At 36.0% G+C, this 14,965-nt stretch overlaps 1 protein-coding gene across 1 annotated transcript in view; it reads right to left on the reverse strand.

The window, feature by feature from the left end:
* The window catches only part of Kap-alpha1 (karyopherin alpha1), an 80,843-nt gene that overhangs the window by 894 nt on the left and 64,984 nt on the right, over positions 1-14,965 (reverse strand). Inside the window, exons 6-9 of the mRNA XM_089101233.1 lie at positions 13,254-13,417; positions 11,386-11,590; positions 5,746-5,889; positions 3,648-3,807 (exon numbers count right to left, since the gene is read on the reverse strand). Coding sequence (XP_088957359.1) covers positions 3,648-3,807; positions 5,746-5,889; positions 11,386-11,590; positions 13,254-13,417 — 673 coding nt within the window. The remainder of the gene's footprint in view (positions 1-3,647; positions 3,808-5,745; positions 5,890-11,385; positions 11,591-13,253; positions 13,418-14,965) is intronic.

Here is a 14,965-nt window from a genome sequence, read left to right on the forward strand (position 1 = left end):
GTGATCGTTCTCATCCTGAGGACAGCTCAAAGCCATCCAAGCCTCTCTGCCATAGATCCCTTCGGTGTGTGTTGCAACTGGAATAATAAAGTTGTGGAAGTGCAACCATTTCCATAAGAAATGGAGAATACCCAGATGGTTTATTCCTTTTTCTACTTTTGCGTACCTTTCATCTGCTATTTTCTTTTTCGGCCGCTTTTTCGGGCAGGTCATAGAAACTAAGCAGGGACCTTGTTCCATTGAAATTAGAAATTCTATTGACCATTTCAAAGACCAATGGTGATTGCAGGACAGTCATCCCGCCTACTGTGGCCTCTTTTGCTATCCCTTCCTTCTTAAACACCCATGATTTCAAGCCAAAATTTTAGTGTTACCATTTTTTCAAAATCCTTAAAACGTTTAGTAAATAGGTCTCCGTGGATGAAAAAACTTTTTAAGGACCCATAAAGAATATTTTTTCTTATTGGCTCGAAACTTCTATGCCTAAGTACTTGGCTGAGAGAATCCTAGTGCAGAATCAAAAATAAAATAAAAAACTGGTTTTTCGCGGAAACTGGTTAGACAGAAAAAAGGCCCAACAAAGAGACGAAAATGGCCAATAGCCCTTCTTTCCGAACAGCTTGAAACGTACACCTGTAGGTTTCTAGACTGAGGAACCTTAACTGTACATCAGTTAATTACAAATCATGCATTAGGTTAAATTGTAAACCACCTTAAACAATTTTAAACCTGAGAGCACGTATTCTCCAAAATGGGGCACCAAAGAAGGCCGATTTGTTTTTCCCGATCAACTTGAAACTTAGAGTCTCATGTCCTTGGGCCTGGGAACCCCAATACATAAAAGAAAATCGAAAATAAAATTGAGTTGCCCTGAAAATAAAGCACAAAATGAGACCAAATCTCTTTTCTAGCTGGGACATAGGCCCTAAAAATATGGGTACAAAATAGCCTAAAAAAACTTTTTCGTTTACAGCAAAAATCATTGCCTGAGCTAAGGGAACCAAACATTCTGTTTGGGGGAAGATAGGGCCAAAAGGGCCCAGAAATAGGTCAAGACCCTTGATGTTCCTGTTCAGTTTGAAAGTTGCAGCCGTATTTGCCCTGGTAAGAGGAATCAAATATAAAAAAAAAATAATCTAGGGGCACGAACCACCCTCAAAAGTGGGGTTCGAAAATAGCCCAAAAAATTTCTGACCATGTCAGGACTAAAATCATGTCGAGTCCCTGTCATGTCAAGGAAAAACAGGCGCAAAAAAAAATTGGAAAACTATTAGTTCCACAGAAAAAAAGGTCAAAATTTGTTCTTTTGAAAGGCTCGAAAACTACACCCGTAAATTCCTGAGGAAAGGGGATTCTAATGTACCAAAAAAAAGGTGTACGGGGTTCAAGGGCCCTCTAAAAAGGGACCAAATTTTTTTTATTTGATTGGTATGAAACTTTCATTTGAAATCCCTTATGCAGAGGAGACCCAAATGCATAAGAAAGATTAAAAATGTTGCTTCGGCTTAAAATCGATGCCAAAGAAGCTTTATTTTGAACACAGATTTGAAAACCACGAACAGATTTTCCCGGCCGACTTCAAGTTTAGGCGTAGAACCTTCAAATCAAGGGAATCATAACGAAGACGAAGAATTCTGGGAATATAGGTTGTATCGATACTTGACATTAGATAATAGGGGCCAAATTTTTAAATGTCTCTTCTACAGTCTAACAACCATATAGCATATCGAATATACGATCAGATATGACTTGTTCTTGAAGTATACTTTAGGTTGGATTTGCTTAAATTAAAGCTACAGAATACTCCCTGGTGAAAAATAACCGATAGACACCGTTAAAGGTTGCATGCAGGTTTTCAGGGGGCCAATAGAAATTAAGGAGCGCATCAATAAAACAGTCGTCCTTAATAGAGATACTGGAGAAACTTAAGCCCCATCTATAATGAATTTATTAATCCCGATCTTTCGTTTTTTTTGTCATACTTCGAAATTAATAGGATCTCTGACTATACCTAGGTAAGCAATTACTGTTCAAAAAGCCTTAGATAAAATGAATTACCATTAAAAGTCTGAATGATTTAAAGTCTAATATTGAATAGTCATTCAATATTAGATTTTTGATTCAGCCCATCATTGCTTGGAACAGGCCTCTTTTATTAGTGTCTCTTTGTAAGATTTGTGTTTTTATTTTGTTCTTTGGAATTTTATCTGTATTTTTGCTTTCTATTCCTTACTCTGCACTGAAGACGGTTGAGCGGAAACCAAAACCGAAATATTTGTATAGCATTTATCTTTTTTTCCCTGGTCATTTCTTTCTTCGTTACTATTTTTTTTTTTTTTGAAGAGCAAATCAAGAATACATCAGTGAAGCACAAATTCCGTCTGGCCTTCAGGCTTTAGGGGCGGGGGGATAACACTATCCTTATTGGTGGCAATTTCTGTTTTAGCTTTAGATATGGCTCTACTTTTCCGGGCTAAACTTTTTTATTTTTATTTTTTGAATTAATATTATCAAAAACGTAGCATAAATTTTCAGCAAATTACCCGGGGTCCAAAAAAAAGGGTCCAAAATAGTCTTACTTTATTACCGATAAACTGGGAACCTAAAAAGTCGATACACAGATTTTATTACAAGTTTCGTCCTTTTAAAGGACAGAAATTTGAAGCGATAATAAGTTACTGAAGTGGTAACGAAAAGATGCAGATCATGAATAAATTAGCTATTTTATTTTGTATGTAAATGACAAACAAATCAACAAGAAAATCAGGTTGTCATTGCATTTGTGTTGCATTAGCTAGGTATGAAGTAATGCAACTGAATTTACAAGGCCCACACCCCCCCCCCCCCAGATTGGGCCATAAATGTACAATTAAATGATCATATTATTTCAGTCATATTTACTGTTTCACATATTTTAGTATCTGAAAGATATATAATTTTCATAAGGTTCTTTATAAATATAAGGTTCTTTGCTGCATAACCCTAACTATACTAAGAATCACCAAGCCCCTGTATACTTTACTATCAAAACTCCTTTTTTTAGAGTTTCGTTTACTATTAGCACGATCATAATTACAGTTCGCTACCACGAACTGTTTTCATAGAAACATATTTTTTTTTCATTGTAAAAGCATCATGCTATGCTATTAGAGCTCTCCATGGTTAATGACGAAGCTAAGCTTTTGCTAGAAAAAATACCTATATTTACCACAGATAGCGGAATTAAAGAAACAGCTTAACGCAGAACAAACTTCAAATATAACCATTTCTAAGCCATGGTATAACTAAATTTAAAGCTAAGCTAGCATTAAAGAACAACGTGATCTGTTACAGTAAAGATTTGGCTTTTTCTTAAATTAGTTAGAACAATGATAAATCCAATTACTAGGTACAGTAACTCAATAGGTGCAAAGTTATATAGACAATATCTTTTACAAAAGGACAAAAAAACTGAAAAATAACCATAACATTTCCAAATATTAAAAGGGATCAAATGCTTGAATAAGGGCTTTTCTTTGGAAACAAAATGAAATAGAATATTTTACCAAAAGCCTTATTTTATAACAATTCCTTAACTGTAACAGTCGTATCACAAGAAACTTATTCAAAGCATGAAACTCAAGAACATTATATTTCGTTTAACATACCATAGCATTCTTCTACAATTAGGGCATATGGATTGGGCCCTGAAGCTCCATAGGACTCAAATTCACCAGCTTTTAGGAAATTTTCTATTCCAGTAAGGGCCACTTGAATAATTTTGGCATCCATTACAGTTAGAAGATCACAAAGTGGCTTAACACAATTCTATAAAAGAAGAAGAGGCCACTGAACTTGTTCAAATTGAAAACGAAACAATTTATTATTACAGAAGAAAAGGGATATATCTTGAGAATGAAATATCTTATGAAAGCGACCAAAGTAAAACTTGAGTTGACAATGAGAATTTGTCTGCAAGATAAAGAAACGAGCCTTAAGGTTCCTTATCTAAATAAGCTGTTATATACACACCACAATATATTTCAGTATAAGACAAAATCGGTCTAAAAAAGGCTTGAAATATTAATTGTCATCAAAGAGCTATGTTCCTTTGATAACGTTGCATGCGTCATAGATATAAAAACGATACGTTCACTCCTGGGGCTGGGGGGATGATGTAATATACTCTCTTGAAATGTGCTCATAAATACGACGTCTATCATCTGATTTTTCTTGTCAATCATACGCTTTTTGTGTAATTTTGCCTGCATTATAGATACTAAAACGACACAACAACTACTGAGGCAAATATGACGCATGTATGCTCTTGAAATATGCTAATAAATATGACGTTACTCACGGGATACCCCCCCCCCCCCAAAAAAAAAGGTTCTTAACGAATTTTCTCAAGCTCGTGACCTATATAGATATTTTTTTTTAGGCCAGAAAATTCCAGGATGTCAACTTTTCAACAACAGAATATGGAGCCGTTTTCGAGAAAAAAAATACATACATACACAATTATTGTTCGTCCAAAGAGATAAGATGCTTCTAAATTGGGAAAACATACAGGCTTATCCTGAAAACATGATGCTACTATTCGTTTTCGATGCATTCGATGGTAAGGACAATTTGATTCCGCGTCTGTCAATAACTAATTGCCACACAAAATATCTAATAATAATTGCAAAACTACGTAATTACTCTATGTTATTATATTTATAATCATTGTGTTATTATATTATAAGCATGAAGACAAATTTTCCTATCCTGTAATACATCGGAAAGGAGTAAAAGAAAGACCGATTAGCCAAAGTATGCAGCTCCTCATCCTCTCGTGGTGAGCATACTTCACAGTTTTTGGTCAAAAAATATCCTCGGTGGTAGAGAAGGAATCCCAAAACAATGAAAACTTCAAGGCTACCAGCACATAAAAAAACCTCCAAGTTTTTAAATTTTATATCATTCATCAATACTATCCTTTTTTCGTAAAATAAAATTGAGTATTAATAAATTGCTGCAAAGTCTTTTCAAACTAAGTTTGACTCCTTTCTCATGCCAACAAATTGATGCGTACGCATCCAGTGCTTTGGGCCAAGACTCCTTCTTAAAATCCTTAAAAGACAGTTTTTTTTTCAAATTCTACATAATTCACAACTTTTATTTCAAATTCAATATTTTTTCTTCAGTTTACTTGTGTTTGGTTTATTTTAGGAATTATGGACTTTAAAATATTCTGGGTATTATTATGGCGCGAATCTTCTTTTCTTTTTTTAGTTTTTTTTTTTCTGCGACTATATGTCCTGCCTTGTATGCAGCGAAAGTTAGCAGTGAGATTCATTTAATTTTGTTTACATAAAGAGAAGTTACTGAGAAAAACTAAAGTGAGGGGTTCATTTTGCTGCATAAGACTTGACAGGCAGTCTGTGTCACTGGCGTTATGCTTGTGAGTCTTTATTACCATTTAGTAGGCTTTATTTTTATCTCATCTACGTCATACATCGCACACGGATAACATCGTTTTCACGGAAACAGAAATTTTACGAATTTCCCCTTTCTACTTTGTTTACAAAAGAAAAACAAAACAAAAACGATTCAGTCTGTTTTTTCATGGTGTTTAGTACTGTCTATGTTTATAATTTCATAGTGTTTGATCGCAGTATCATGTAAAAAAAAAAAAAAAAATGTCACTTCATTTAACTATAAGTACAAGCACAGCAATAGTATTAAGAATGTGAAGATAGCATTTCACTAGCGAATACTTACTTGGGAAACCAAATATTTAATCTGTTCAGGGTCACCGGCTGAGGTCGCATTAGTTATAGCCCAAGTAGCTTCTTTACGAGTCCTGAATTCAGCTGTTTCTAAAAGACGAATTAGCACCGGGAAAATGTTTCCATCAATGACTGCCTAGAAAAGAAGATTCAAGTCAAACAAAGAAAAATACAATAAATTAAAAAGCAGAACAAACAACACTATTTTCCAAATATTTTAACCTTCCATATATCCCCACATAAGTATTTATGTTTAGTTGTAGTTGTTCAACTGTGAATAATCCAAGCCCAACCTTTGAATCCAAAATCTGAAATACATAAGATCGGATTCGTGATGAGCGATCTAAGAAATTTCCAAAAACTCATTCCAAGCATAGCCGTACTATAATCTGCGTCTTTTACTTTGATTTCTTGAGTAGGGTTTTCAGCCATGGTGATTTCAATAGTGTATTTTTTTTTTGGATCCTACGCAATTTTTTAGGGGGTTTCATGCTATTTTTCAAAATTCCATTAAATTTGCTTTCAAAATAACCTTTTATTATTAACACTAATTTAGATAATAGTTACCATCCTGAATCAGCAAAAAATGTAAATTTTTTCTCATTTTATTTGCTTCTAATAGCCGTAGTTTGTTCTTTACTAGGTTGTAGCTACCGCTGCAACTATGGTTTTATCAAATCCAGTTTCTCCCAGTCCTACAAAGCCGAAAAGGCTCTTCAGGTAATTGGACCATATAAAGATAAAAATTCGTCTTTTTTAAATGATTCATCTGCCCCTAAAGTTATACCAAAAGAGTAAACAAATACTAGCAGAAATAGTTTTCAAAGCTTGTGGGAGGGGATGGAATCCATGTACCGACTAAAGCCGGAAATAATTCCAATTATCTCGACATGGGGATCTCTGCTACTTCTTGAAATAAGTGAAGGCTACGACTCTATACTTACTAAAGTCCCATACATCCTCATGGGACGTCTTGGGGCCACTCCTTCCAGAATCCGATGAACTAGGGCTCGATATGCTGTTCTGTCAAGTGGATTTCGGGATAGTTGGGCAATGCGTTGTCGGTTTCGATCCACCTTTTGCGCGGTCTTCCCCGTGGTCGAAGTCTTTCAGTTGTCCCTTCAAGCGCGATCTTGGGCAGGCGTTCGGGATTCATTCGCTTTACATGGCCGAACCAGCGCAGCTGCTGTTTTTAGATTTTGTTCAGGACAGTGTCTTGCGACTTCAGCCTTCTTTGTTTGTGACATGGTCAGTATATCTGATCTTGGCTATCCAGCGCAGACATCTCATTTCGAACGCAAGGAGGTTGCACTCGTTTTCAGCTTTTAGTGTCCAGGTTTCAAATCCATACAGAGCAATGAGCATAATCAGACGGTTAAATACCGTCTGATTATGCTCATTGATTATGACTGTAATCAGACTGATTATGAACCGACTTTCAGATGGTTCGAAACGTGGCTAGATTTCCAGATCTTTGATAGTCTTTTGAAGCTAGAGCTGGCAAGACCGAGGTGGCGTTTAATGTCGACAGTATGGCAGTTGTCAGCCGTCAAAAGACCGCCGAGGTGTATGGTCTATGGATATTCTGAGACACACTGTCTAGACAGAACAATGAACACACACACGAAAAAGGAATAAAACGAGAAAAAAATTGGAAACACGAAAAACAGAGGAAAGCGCACTTGCTTCAGCAAAGCCCTCTAAGTCGTCTTCAACCAAAGAAGGACCCTAATCAACCCTCCATTGCAGGGCCCGCTGAAGAATAGCAGCAATTGTTACCTATGGATCAAAGTTGCGCAGAAACACAAGTAACAGTGTCTATCAGACAGGGATCAAACCCTCTAAAGCCACAATGACATCTCACAACAACTTTAATTCAAATCCCATTGGCTACTACTATGAATACGGATGACAAGATTGCCATCTGTAACCCGTTGCAGGCTATATGAGACAGTGGACACCCAGTGCCATAACTGTTGACCAGGTTTTGTAGAGTGTATTTCATTAGTCCGTCTAGTAATTACGCTGATAAAAAGATTTTATCCCACCAAATTTGGGTGAGATCTGATGTCCCCTTCATGCAAATGAGCTGATGACGAGAATTCGGAATTCCCCTTTTCTCCTGTACCCCAGTGGTCGGATCGATCCGGAACTCTGGAAGGGTATAATGAAACAAAAGAAAACCTTAGGGTTACTTAGACTAACTTGTTTAAATTTGCCTACAATAAAGATGAAACAAAGTTTCATGAGAGTAGACGAGGGCAATATTTGACCTCTACTGACAAAATCATAGGCAGCGCAACCGAGCTGAATGTATTATGTTGGCAGAATGTTTTTTTTTTTCATACCAGGGCACTTCGTATCGAAGTAGTTGTCGTAGAAACTTCGAAAAGGACTCATTCGATTAGAAATCGGAGTGGATAGTGCCCTTTTTAAAAGTCGAAAATGATTGGAGGGACATTAGCCCCCCCCACGCCCATCATTCCCCCAAAAATATCCAATAAAAATTCTGAGATATCCATTTTCTTCAGCGTAGTTGATTTCCAGATAGAAAATATATTTTTGAGGAGGACACTCCCCCACAACCCTCAGGGCAAGGGTTTTAAGTTATGCCCTGGGGGCAAATAAGAACAATGTTGGCACAATGTAGTATTTATTAATTTTTTCCTTTAGAGCAGGGCACTTCTTATCGAAGAAGTTGTCGTAGAAACTTCGAAAAGGGCTCATTCAATTGGAACTTGGAGTGGCTTGTGCCCTTTTTAATAGTCGAAAGTGATTGGAAGGCGACTAACACCCCTTCCACGCCCACCATTTCCCGAAACACATCCAATCAAAATTTTGAGATAGCCATTTTGTTCAGCGTAGTTGATTTCCAGAGAGAAATTATGTTTTTGAGAAGGACATTCCCCCACAGCCCTCAGGGCAAGGGCCGTAAGTCATGCCCTGGGGTCATATAAGGTTTTTTACAGAAGGCGTTGTCGTAAAAACTTCAAAAAAGGCTCATTTGATTGGAAATTCAAAGGGCTAGTGCCCTTTTTAATAGTCGAAAGTGATTGGAGGGCAACTAACCCCTCTCTGACGCCCACCTTTTCCCCAAACACATCTAATCAAAATTTTGACGTACATTTTATTCAACGTAGTTTTAAGTTCTGGAAATTAGGTCTTTGAGGATGACAACCCCCCCCCCCACAGCCCTCAGGGCAGGGGGTGTAAGTTATGCCCTGGGGGGGCATATAAGGTTTTTATAGAACGCGTTGTCGAAAAAACTTCAAAAAATGACCATTCGACTGGATATTGAGAGGGATAGTTTCCCTTTTAATAGTCGAACGTGATTTGAGGGCAACTAGCCCCCCTCTCTCGCCCACCTTTTCCCCAAACACATCCAATAAAAAATTTTAGATAGCCATTTTGTTCAGTGTTGTCGATTTCCAGATAGAAATTATGTTTTTGAGGAGGACATTCCCCCACAGCCCTCAGGCAAGGGTTGTAAGTTATGCCCTGGTGGCATATAAGGTTTTTATAGAAGGCGTTGTCGTAGAAACTTCAAAAAGGGCTCATTTGATAGGAAATTGAAATGGCTAGTGCCCTTTTTAATAGTCAAAAGTGATTGGAAGGCAACTAACGCTCATTCCACGCCTACCATATTCCCAAACACATCCAATCAAAATTTTTAGATAGCCATTTTGTTCCAGGCAGTTTAAAGTTCAGGAAATTATACCTTTGAGCAGGACACTCCCCCCACAGTCTTCAGGGCAAGGGTTATAAGTTATGCCATGGGGGCATATAAGGTCTTTATTGAAATGTTTGTCATAGAAACTTGAAAAAGGCCTCATTCGATTAGGAATTCAAAGGGCTGGGGCCCTCTTTAATAGTAGAAAGTGATTTGAGGACAATTACCCCTACTTTAATGCTCACCTTTTCCCCAAACACATCCAATCAAAATTTTTAGATAGCCACTTTATTCAACGTAGTTAAAAGTTTTGGAAATTAGGTCTTGAAGGATGACAACCCAATCCCCCGCACAACCCTCAGGGTAAGGGTTGTAAGTTACGCCCTAGGAGCATGTAAGATTTTTATAGAAAGGGTTGTTGTAAAAACATCAAAAAGGGATCATTCAATTGAAAATTGAAAGGGCTAGTGCCCATGTAATAGTCGAAAGTGATTGAAGGGCAACTAAATCCCCTCTCACGCCAACCATTTCTCCAAACACATCCAATCAAAATTTTGCGACATCCATTTTGTTCAACGTAGTCAAAAGTTCTAGAAATTAGGTCTTTTAGGATGATAACCCCATCAGAGCCCTCAGTGCAAGGGTTGTAAGTTATGCCCTAGGGGCACATAAGGTTTATCTAAAAAGTTGTTGTAGTACTTTCAAAAAGGGCTCAATTGATTGGAAATTGAAATTGCCCTTTTTAATAGTCGAAAGTGAGTGGAGAGTAATTAACCCCCCTCTCACGCCCACCCTTTCCCCAAACTCATTTAATCAAAATTTTGGGCTTGTCATTTTGTTCAACGTAGTTGAAAGTTCTGGAAATTATATATTTAAGGATGACAAACCCCCCAGAGTCCCCAGGGCAAAGGGTTGTCATAAAAAATTAAAAAGGGGCTCATTCAATTGGAAATTGAGAGGGCTAGTTGGGGGTATAGTTGGGCTAGTTACCCCTGTGCGTTCTCAAGGCCAGAACATAATTTGCAATTTACTGAAAAGAATATAAACGTTTTTACTTTTATAAATTTAATAAATCAAATAATATTAACATTTTGATTACTAAATATCAGTATATGTATATTAAACTGACAATGCACATTCCTTTGTATTTTTTTCAGTATAAGTGAAAATTAGGTTCTGGCCTTGGGATGGCATAGGGGTTTTGAGCCCAACTTGTGTTAATTTCTGCTCGTTTTGAGTTTGACTCGGCTATTTATTATAATTTCTGTTCGTTTTGGGCTTCATTTATTTATCGATGCTGATTTGTGGTAGTTTCACGCTTGGTAGATTATTTGATTTTTTGAGTTTGCCCGATAACACAAACTAAATGATGACAGTTTTTTTAAATGACAAAAAAAAAAAAAAGATTGCCCAATGATAGAAAAGAAAAAAAAAAACAATGGCAATTTTTGAAATGCCGCACCAGACTATGACAAAAGAGATTGAAAAAAAAAAAAAAAAAAAAAAAAAAAAAAAAAAAACTGATTTTGCTTGTTACACACATTTTCTAGACACACCAGTGTGAACCTATGTTTCTAAGCGAAACATGGCTTTTAAATAAAGAGAAATGCGTAAAACAGCTTCTCAGTTGGTGTTAGATATCATCAATAGCCTAACATCAGGCTTTTTGCCCCAAGGTACTTGTCCTGTACTTGTCACTCCGAAATTATTGTAAATGTATACCAAAAAAAGATTCAAATTGGAATCTTAGCATCTACAATAATTTATGGGAATATCCTAGACTCTGATGAGAAGTCATCCAAGATATTTTGAAATGAAAAAAACACCAAAACAATGGAAAAAAATATAACAAAATGACATAAATAAATAAATAACAAAGACCAGAAAAAACTATTAAAACTAAATAAAAACGAAAGAGAAATTAAAATATTAAGAGTATTTGTAAACTGGTATCAAACATACCTGAATTTGCTGCCTATTTCCAGCTGTTATATTTGAAACTGTCCAAGCGGCTTCTTTCTTGAGGGACTCTTTTGGACTTTGGAGAAGAACCATTAAATAGGGAAGAACTCCACAGTTTAAAATTGTTTGCGTTTGTGTATCATTACCAGTGACTATATTACCAACCGCTCGAAGTGCCCCTGACACTACTTGATTGCAACTATGACTGGAAAAAAGAAGAAAAGTAATTGACAAAATATGACTATTTTCTGAAACCACATAAAAGAGCTTATCTTAGACAGGCTCAACTTCACTGAAATTTTTCTGAATCGGCAAATGAAGCACAGGGAACAAGGCCATATCCAGGGAGGGGTTTGAACCCCTCCCCCCCGAAATGTAAGTCCAATTCGTCAAAACGTAACAAAAAATTCATAATTTTTTTTTTTTTTTGATGTTTTAAAAGTTTTTTTTTGTGTCCCGAAAACAGAACTATAGGAAAGACCAAGCGGAATATTACATGCAGTTATTCCTTTCCAATACCAGTACCACTGCTATGATCTGTAGCATTCATTTACATTTGTGCAATATTGATAAAAAGAAAAGTTTGTGGGTGGGGTCCCTGGGTCCGTTCCTGGCTCTCAACAGCCCAGCTTATACCACTCAAGTGATGGCAGTGAACAATTCAAACGTCCAATGCAGGTAACCGTTTTCTACACTGGCACCTAAACTATGGACAGGTCCACTCATTAATTTACGAAATGATTTCTCAAATGGTTCAATATTTGTCAAAAATAAGGGACATAATAGTAATCGACTAGAATCAGGAAAGTATGAACGAGGCACTTAAATTCTGCCCACCAGTACGGTTATTTCCAACTATCTAACATCCATATCCTTCGAAACTTGTAAACAACAATCGAAAGAATCTAAAGCCAATTTAACATAACAACCTCAATGCTCAAATCGGCAAGATGTTGAAGCTAAAAAGAGGTCAAGAATATGGGCTTTTGAGACAATGCACTTTTTTCATAGTGAATCAATACTATTTTTATTTTAACATACACCGTGCTTTTAATTTAAAGAAAAATTCTTAAAACAGACAATTTAATTAAACTCTGTTTTACAAAAAAAAATTACAAAAAATTATCGCTGTTAAGCATAGATATTTAGACTCTTAAAGTATTTTAGTGTTTCACACATGAATAATACAAAAAAAAAAAAAAAAAAATCAACAAAATAAAAAAAAAATGCAATTTTTAGACTAAAATACAAAATTGCATCAAAAAGCTTTCCTAAGACAATATTCCGTTTTTTCTCTATTTTTGCTTTTTTAATCCATAATATCTACATGTCGTGAGGAAACAAACTCCAAAAGATATTATGCGAAAATCATTGGATCGAGTATCAGAATTCAACGTAAAAAGTTATACAGAGCTTGCACATTTTATCAAGGGAGCCAAGAGAAAGTCCAATTAATAGTTAATTAATGACCTTAATTGGCGTGGCTCGTATGATTAGCCAGTAGCTTTGCTTCTATCACTACACGACACGTCAACCTTGACAAATAGTGGTGGTGATACCAGGGGACCATTCTAGATAGGATTCTCGGTTAGTTATTGTTGTTTTGTTTTTTCAAATACTTTGACACATTTGATTTGTTACACTACTATAAAAATAAATGATTGCAAACAATTTGGAGGTGACTGATCACTTTTATCATATCAGTACAAAAAGTTCCAACGGAGCAATACAGTAGAGGTATATTGTCTGAAAAATAAAACTTGATAATAGTTCCTGTACTCTGATATGGAGTGCGACTAAAAGAGGGTCGAAACATGGTAAATATAGAGGATTTAAAGAACATTAAACTGTCTAAAATTCCAGCTTACCTCAAAAGTTCCACAAGCCTTCTAGATACTCCTGCATCGATTACAGCTTGGATTTTGTCATCACTTCCATCGCAAAGGTAGCTAATCGCCCAGCATGTGTCTGATAGGACATCTGTATCTTCGTGGTGCAATAAAGCTGCCAGTATAGGCAGTGCTTCTCGAACCTTAAAAACATGAGACTTACAAGATATCTGCATAGCGATGTCCAATTACTGAGTTATTTGAGTTATTAAGGTTCATACGGTTCAACAAAATAAAATATTTCAAAATGAGACATCAGTGGTTTTAACCTTGTTTAGCAGACCACACTTACCAGATAATTTTCACCAAATAGCCAAAAAGAAGAAAAACACATGCCATCTATTTATACAGAACTAAATGAATCCTCCGATTTTTCAAAACCAAAACCATAAAGTCAACTTTGATTTATTGGGGTTCAATCAGTCAAACGGGTCCGAACTTGATAATTTATAGGGAATATACTGGAATATCATTAAAAGAATCTACCGAAATCTTGTTGACGGATTCTACTTGAGATTTACTGTACGGCCTTGTGAAATGATCTAAAGTTAAATTATCTTTGTAGTTCCCTCAATTTAAAACAGATAGTAAAAATACCAACAATCAAAGGGAATTCTACTCTTGATTTTATTTACACGAATATGCACGCTTTTTACAGTCCACCAGTCCCTTTTTACAGCAGATCTTTAATCATACTTTTTCTGTTACTGAATACTCTTATCGTCCAATTTCCAGTGATGGCCTCTTTGAATTTGGATCTTGGATTACTAAAGAAAACTGGCTGGCTCTCAAGGGGAACAATGACACTAATGTTAAGTCTCCTACTTCCAAAACCTGATCAAAACAAAATACATAAGATTCCTTCACTGAGAAAAAAGTAAAAACATATTCTAATGACAAACCGTACATTACAAGTCAATTGAAAAAAAGCTAATAAGATTTAAAATGAATCTACTTAAGAATGGTAAAACATCCAAAGCTAATTCATTGCTTAAACATATAATAAAGAAAATATGTAAATCTACTTCTTCATATTACAAATGTAAAGTTAAAGATTTATTTTCTATTAAGCTAAAACAATGGTATAATAGAATAAAAAAAATAGTGAAAAAACAAATAATAATAGAGATTTTCATTTCCAAGAGGAGCCCTCAGTTACAGTCAATGATCTGAACAAATTTCTTTTCTCCATGGTTCAGAGCCTCCCTCCCCTCTCTTTTGCCACTCCTTATGACTTGTGTTCTCTCAATTTTCCCGTTATTTTGCCCTCAGATGTGGAGAACAAAGTTAAGAACATTAAAGAGTGCAGTACTTTTCCGCTATACACCCCGATTGTACTAATTAAAGCCTTCGCTGACAATCTTTCAGAATCTTTGTCCTTACTTTTTAATGAAATCACCTCTACTGGTAAGTCCCCAAATTGTTGGAAATTGGGTTTTATTACTCCCGTAAAAAAAGAAAGGTAACAAGCAAAATTTACATGGTCTCCGGAATACATATTCGACAATGCTGAATGAAGAAGTCCCGTTCAATACTCTCTAGAAGATCAACGAGCGAAACAGTTGACAAGATTCAAACGCCCTGAAAGACATCAGTCACTACAAAAAGTTGTTACAACTCCCACTCCTGTACCTGGGAGATTTCTCTCAAAAGGGCTTCAGTTTCGGGATCCCAGAGGGTCTGTATTAAGC

Source organism: Artemia sp. Qi Xiang Cuo, chromosome 2 (assembly GCF_049724085.1).
Source record: "Artemia sp. Qi Xiang Cuo chromosome 2, ASM4972408v1, whole genome shotgun sequence".
NCBI classification, from domain to species: Eukaryota; Metazoa; Arthropoda; class Branchiopoda; order Anostraca; family Artemiidae; genus Artemia; species Artemia sp. Qi Xiang Cuo.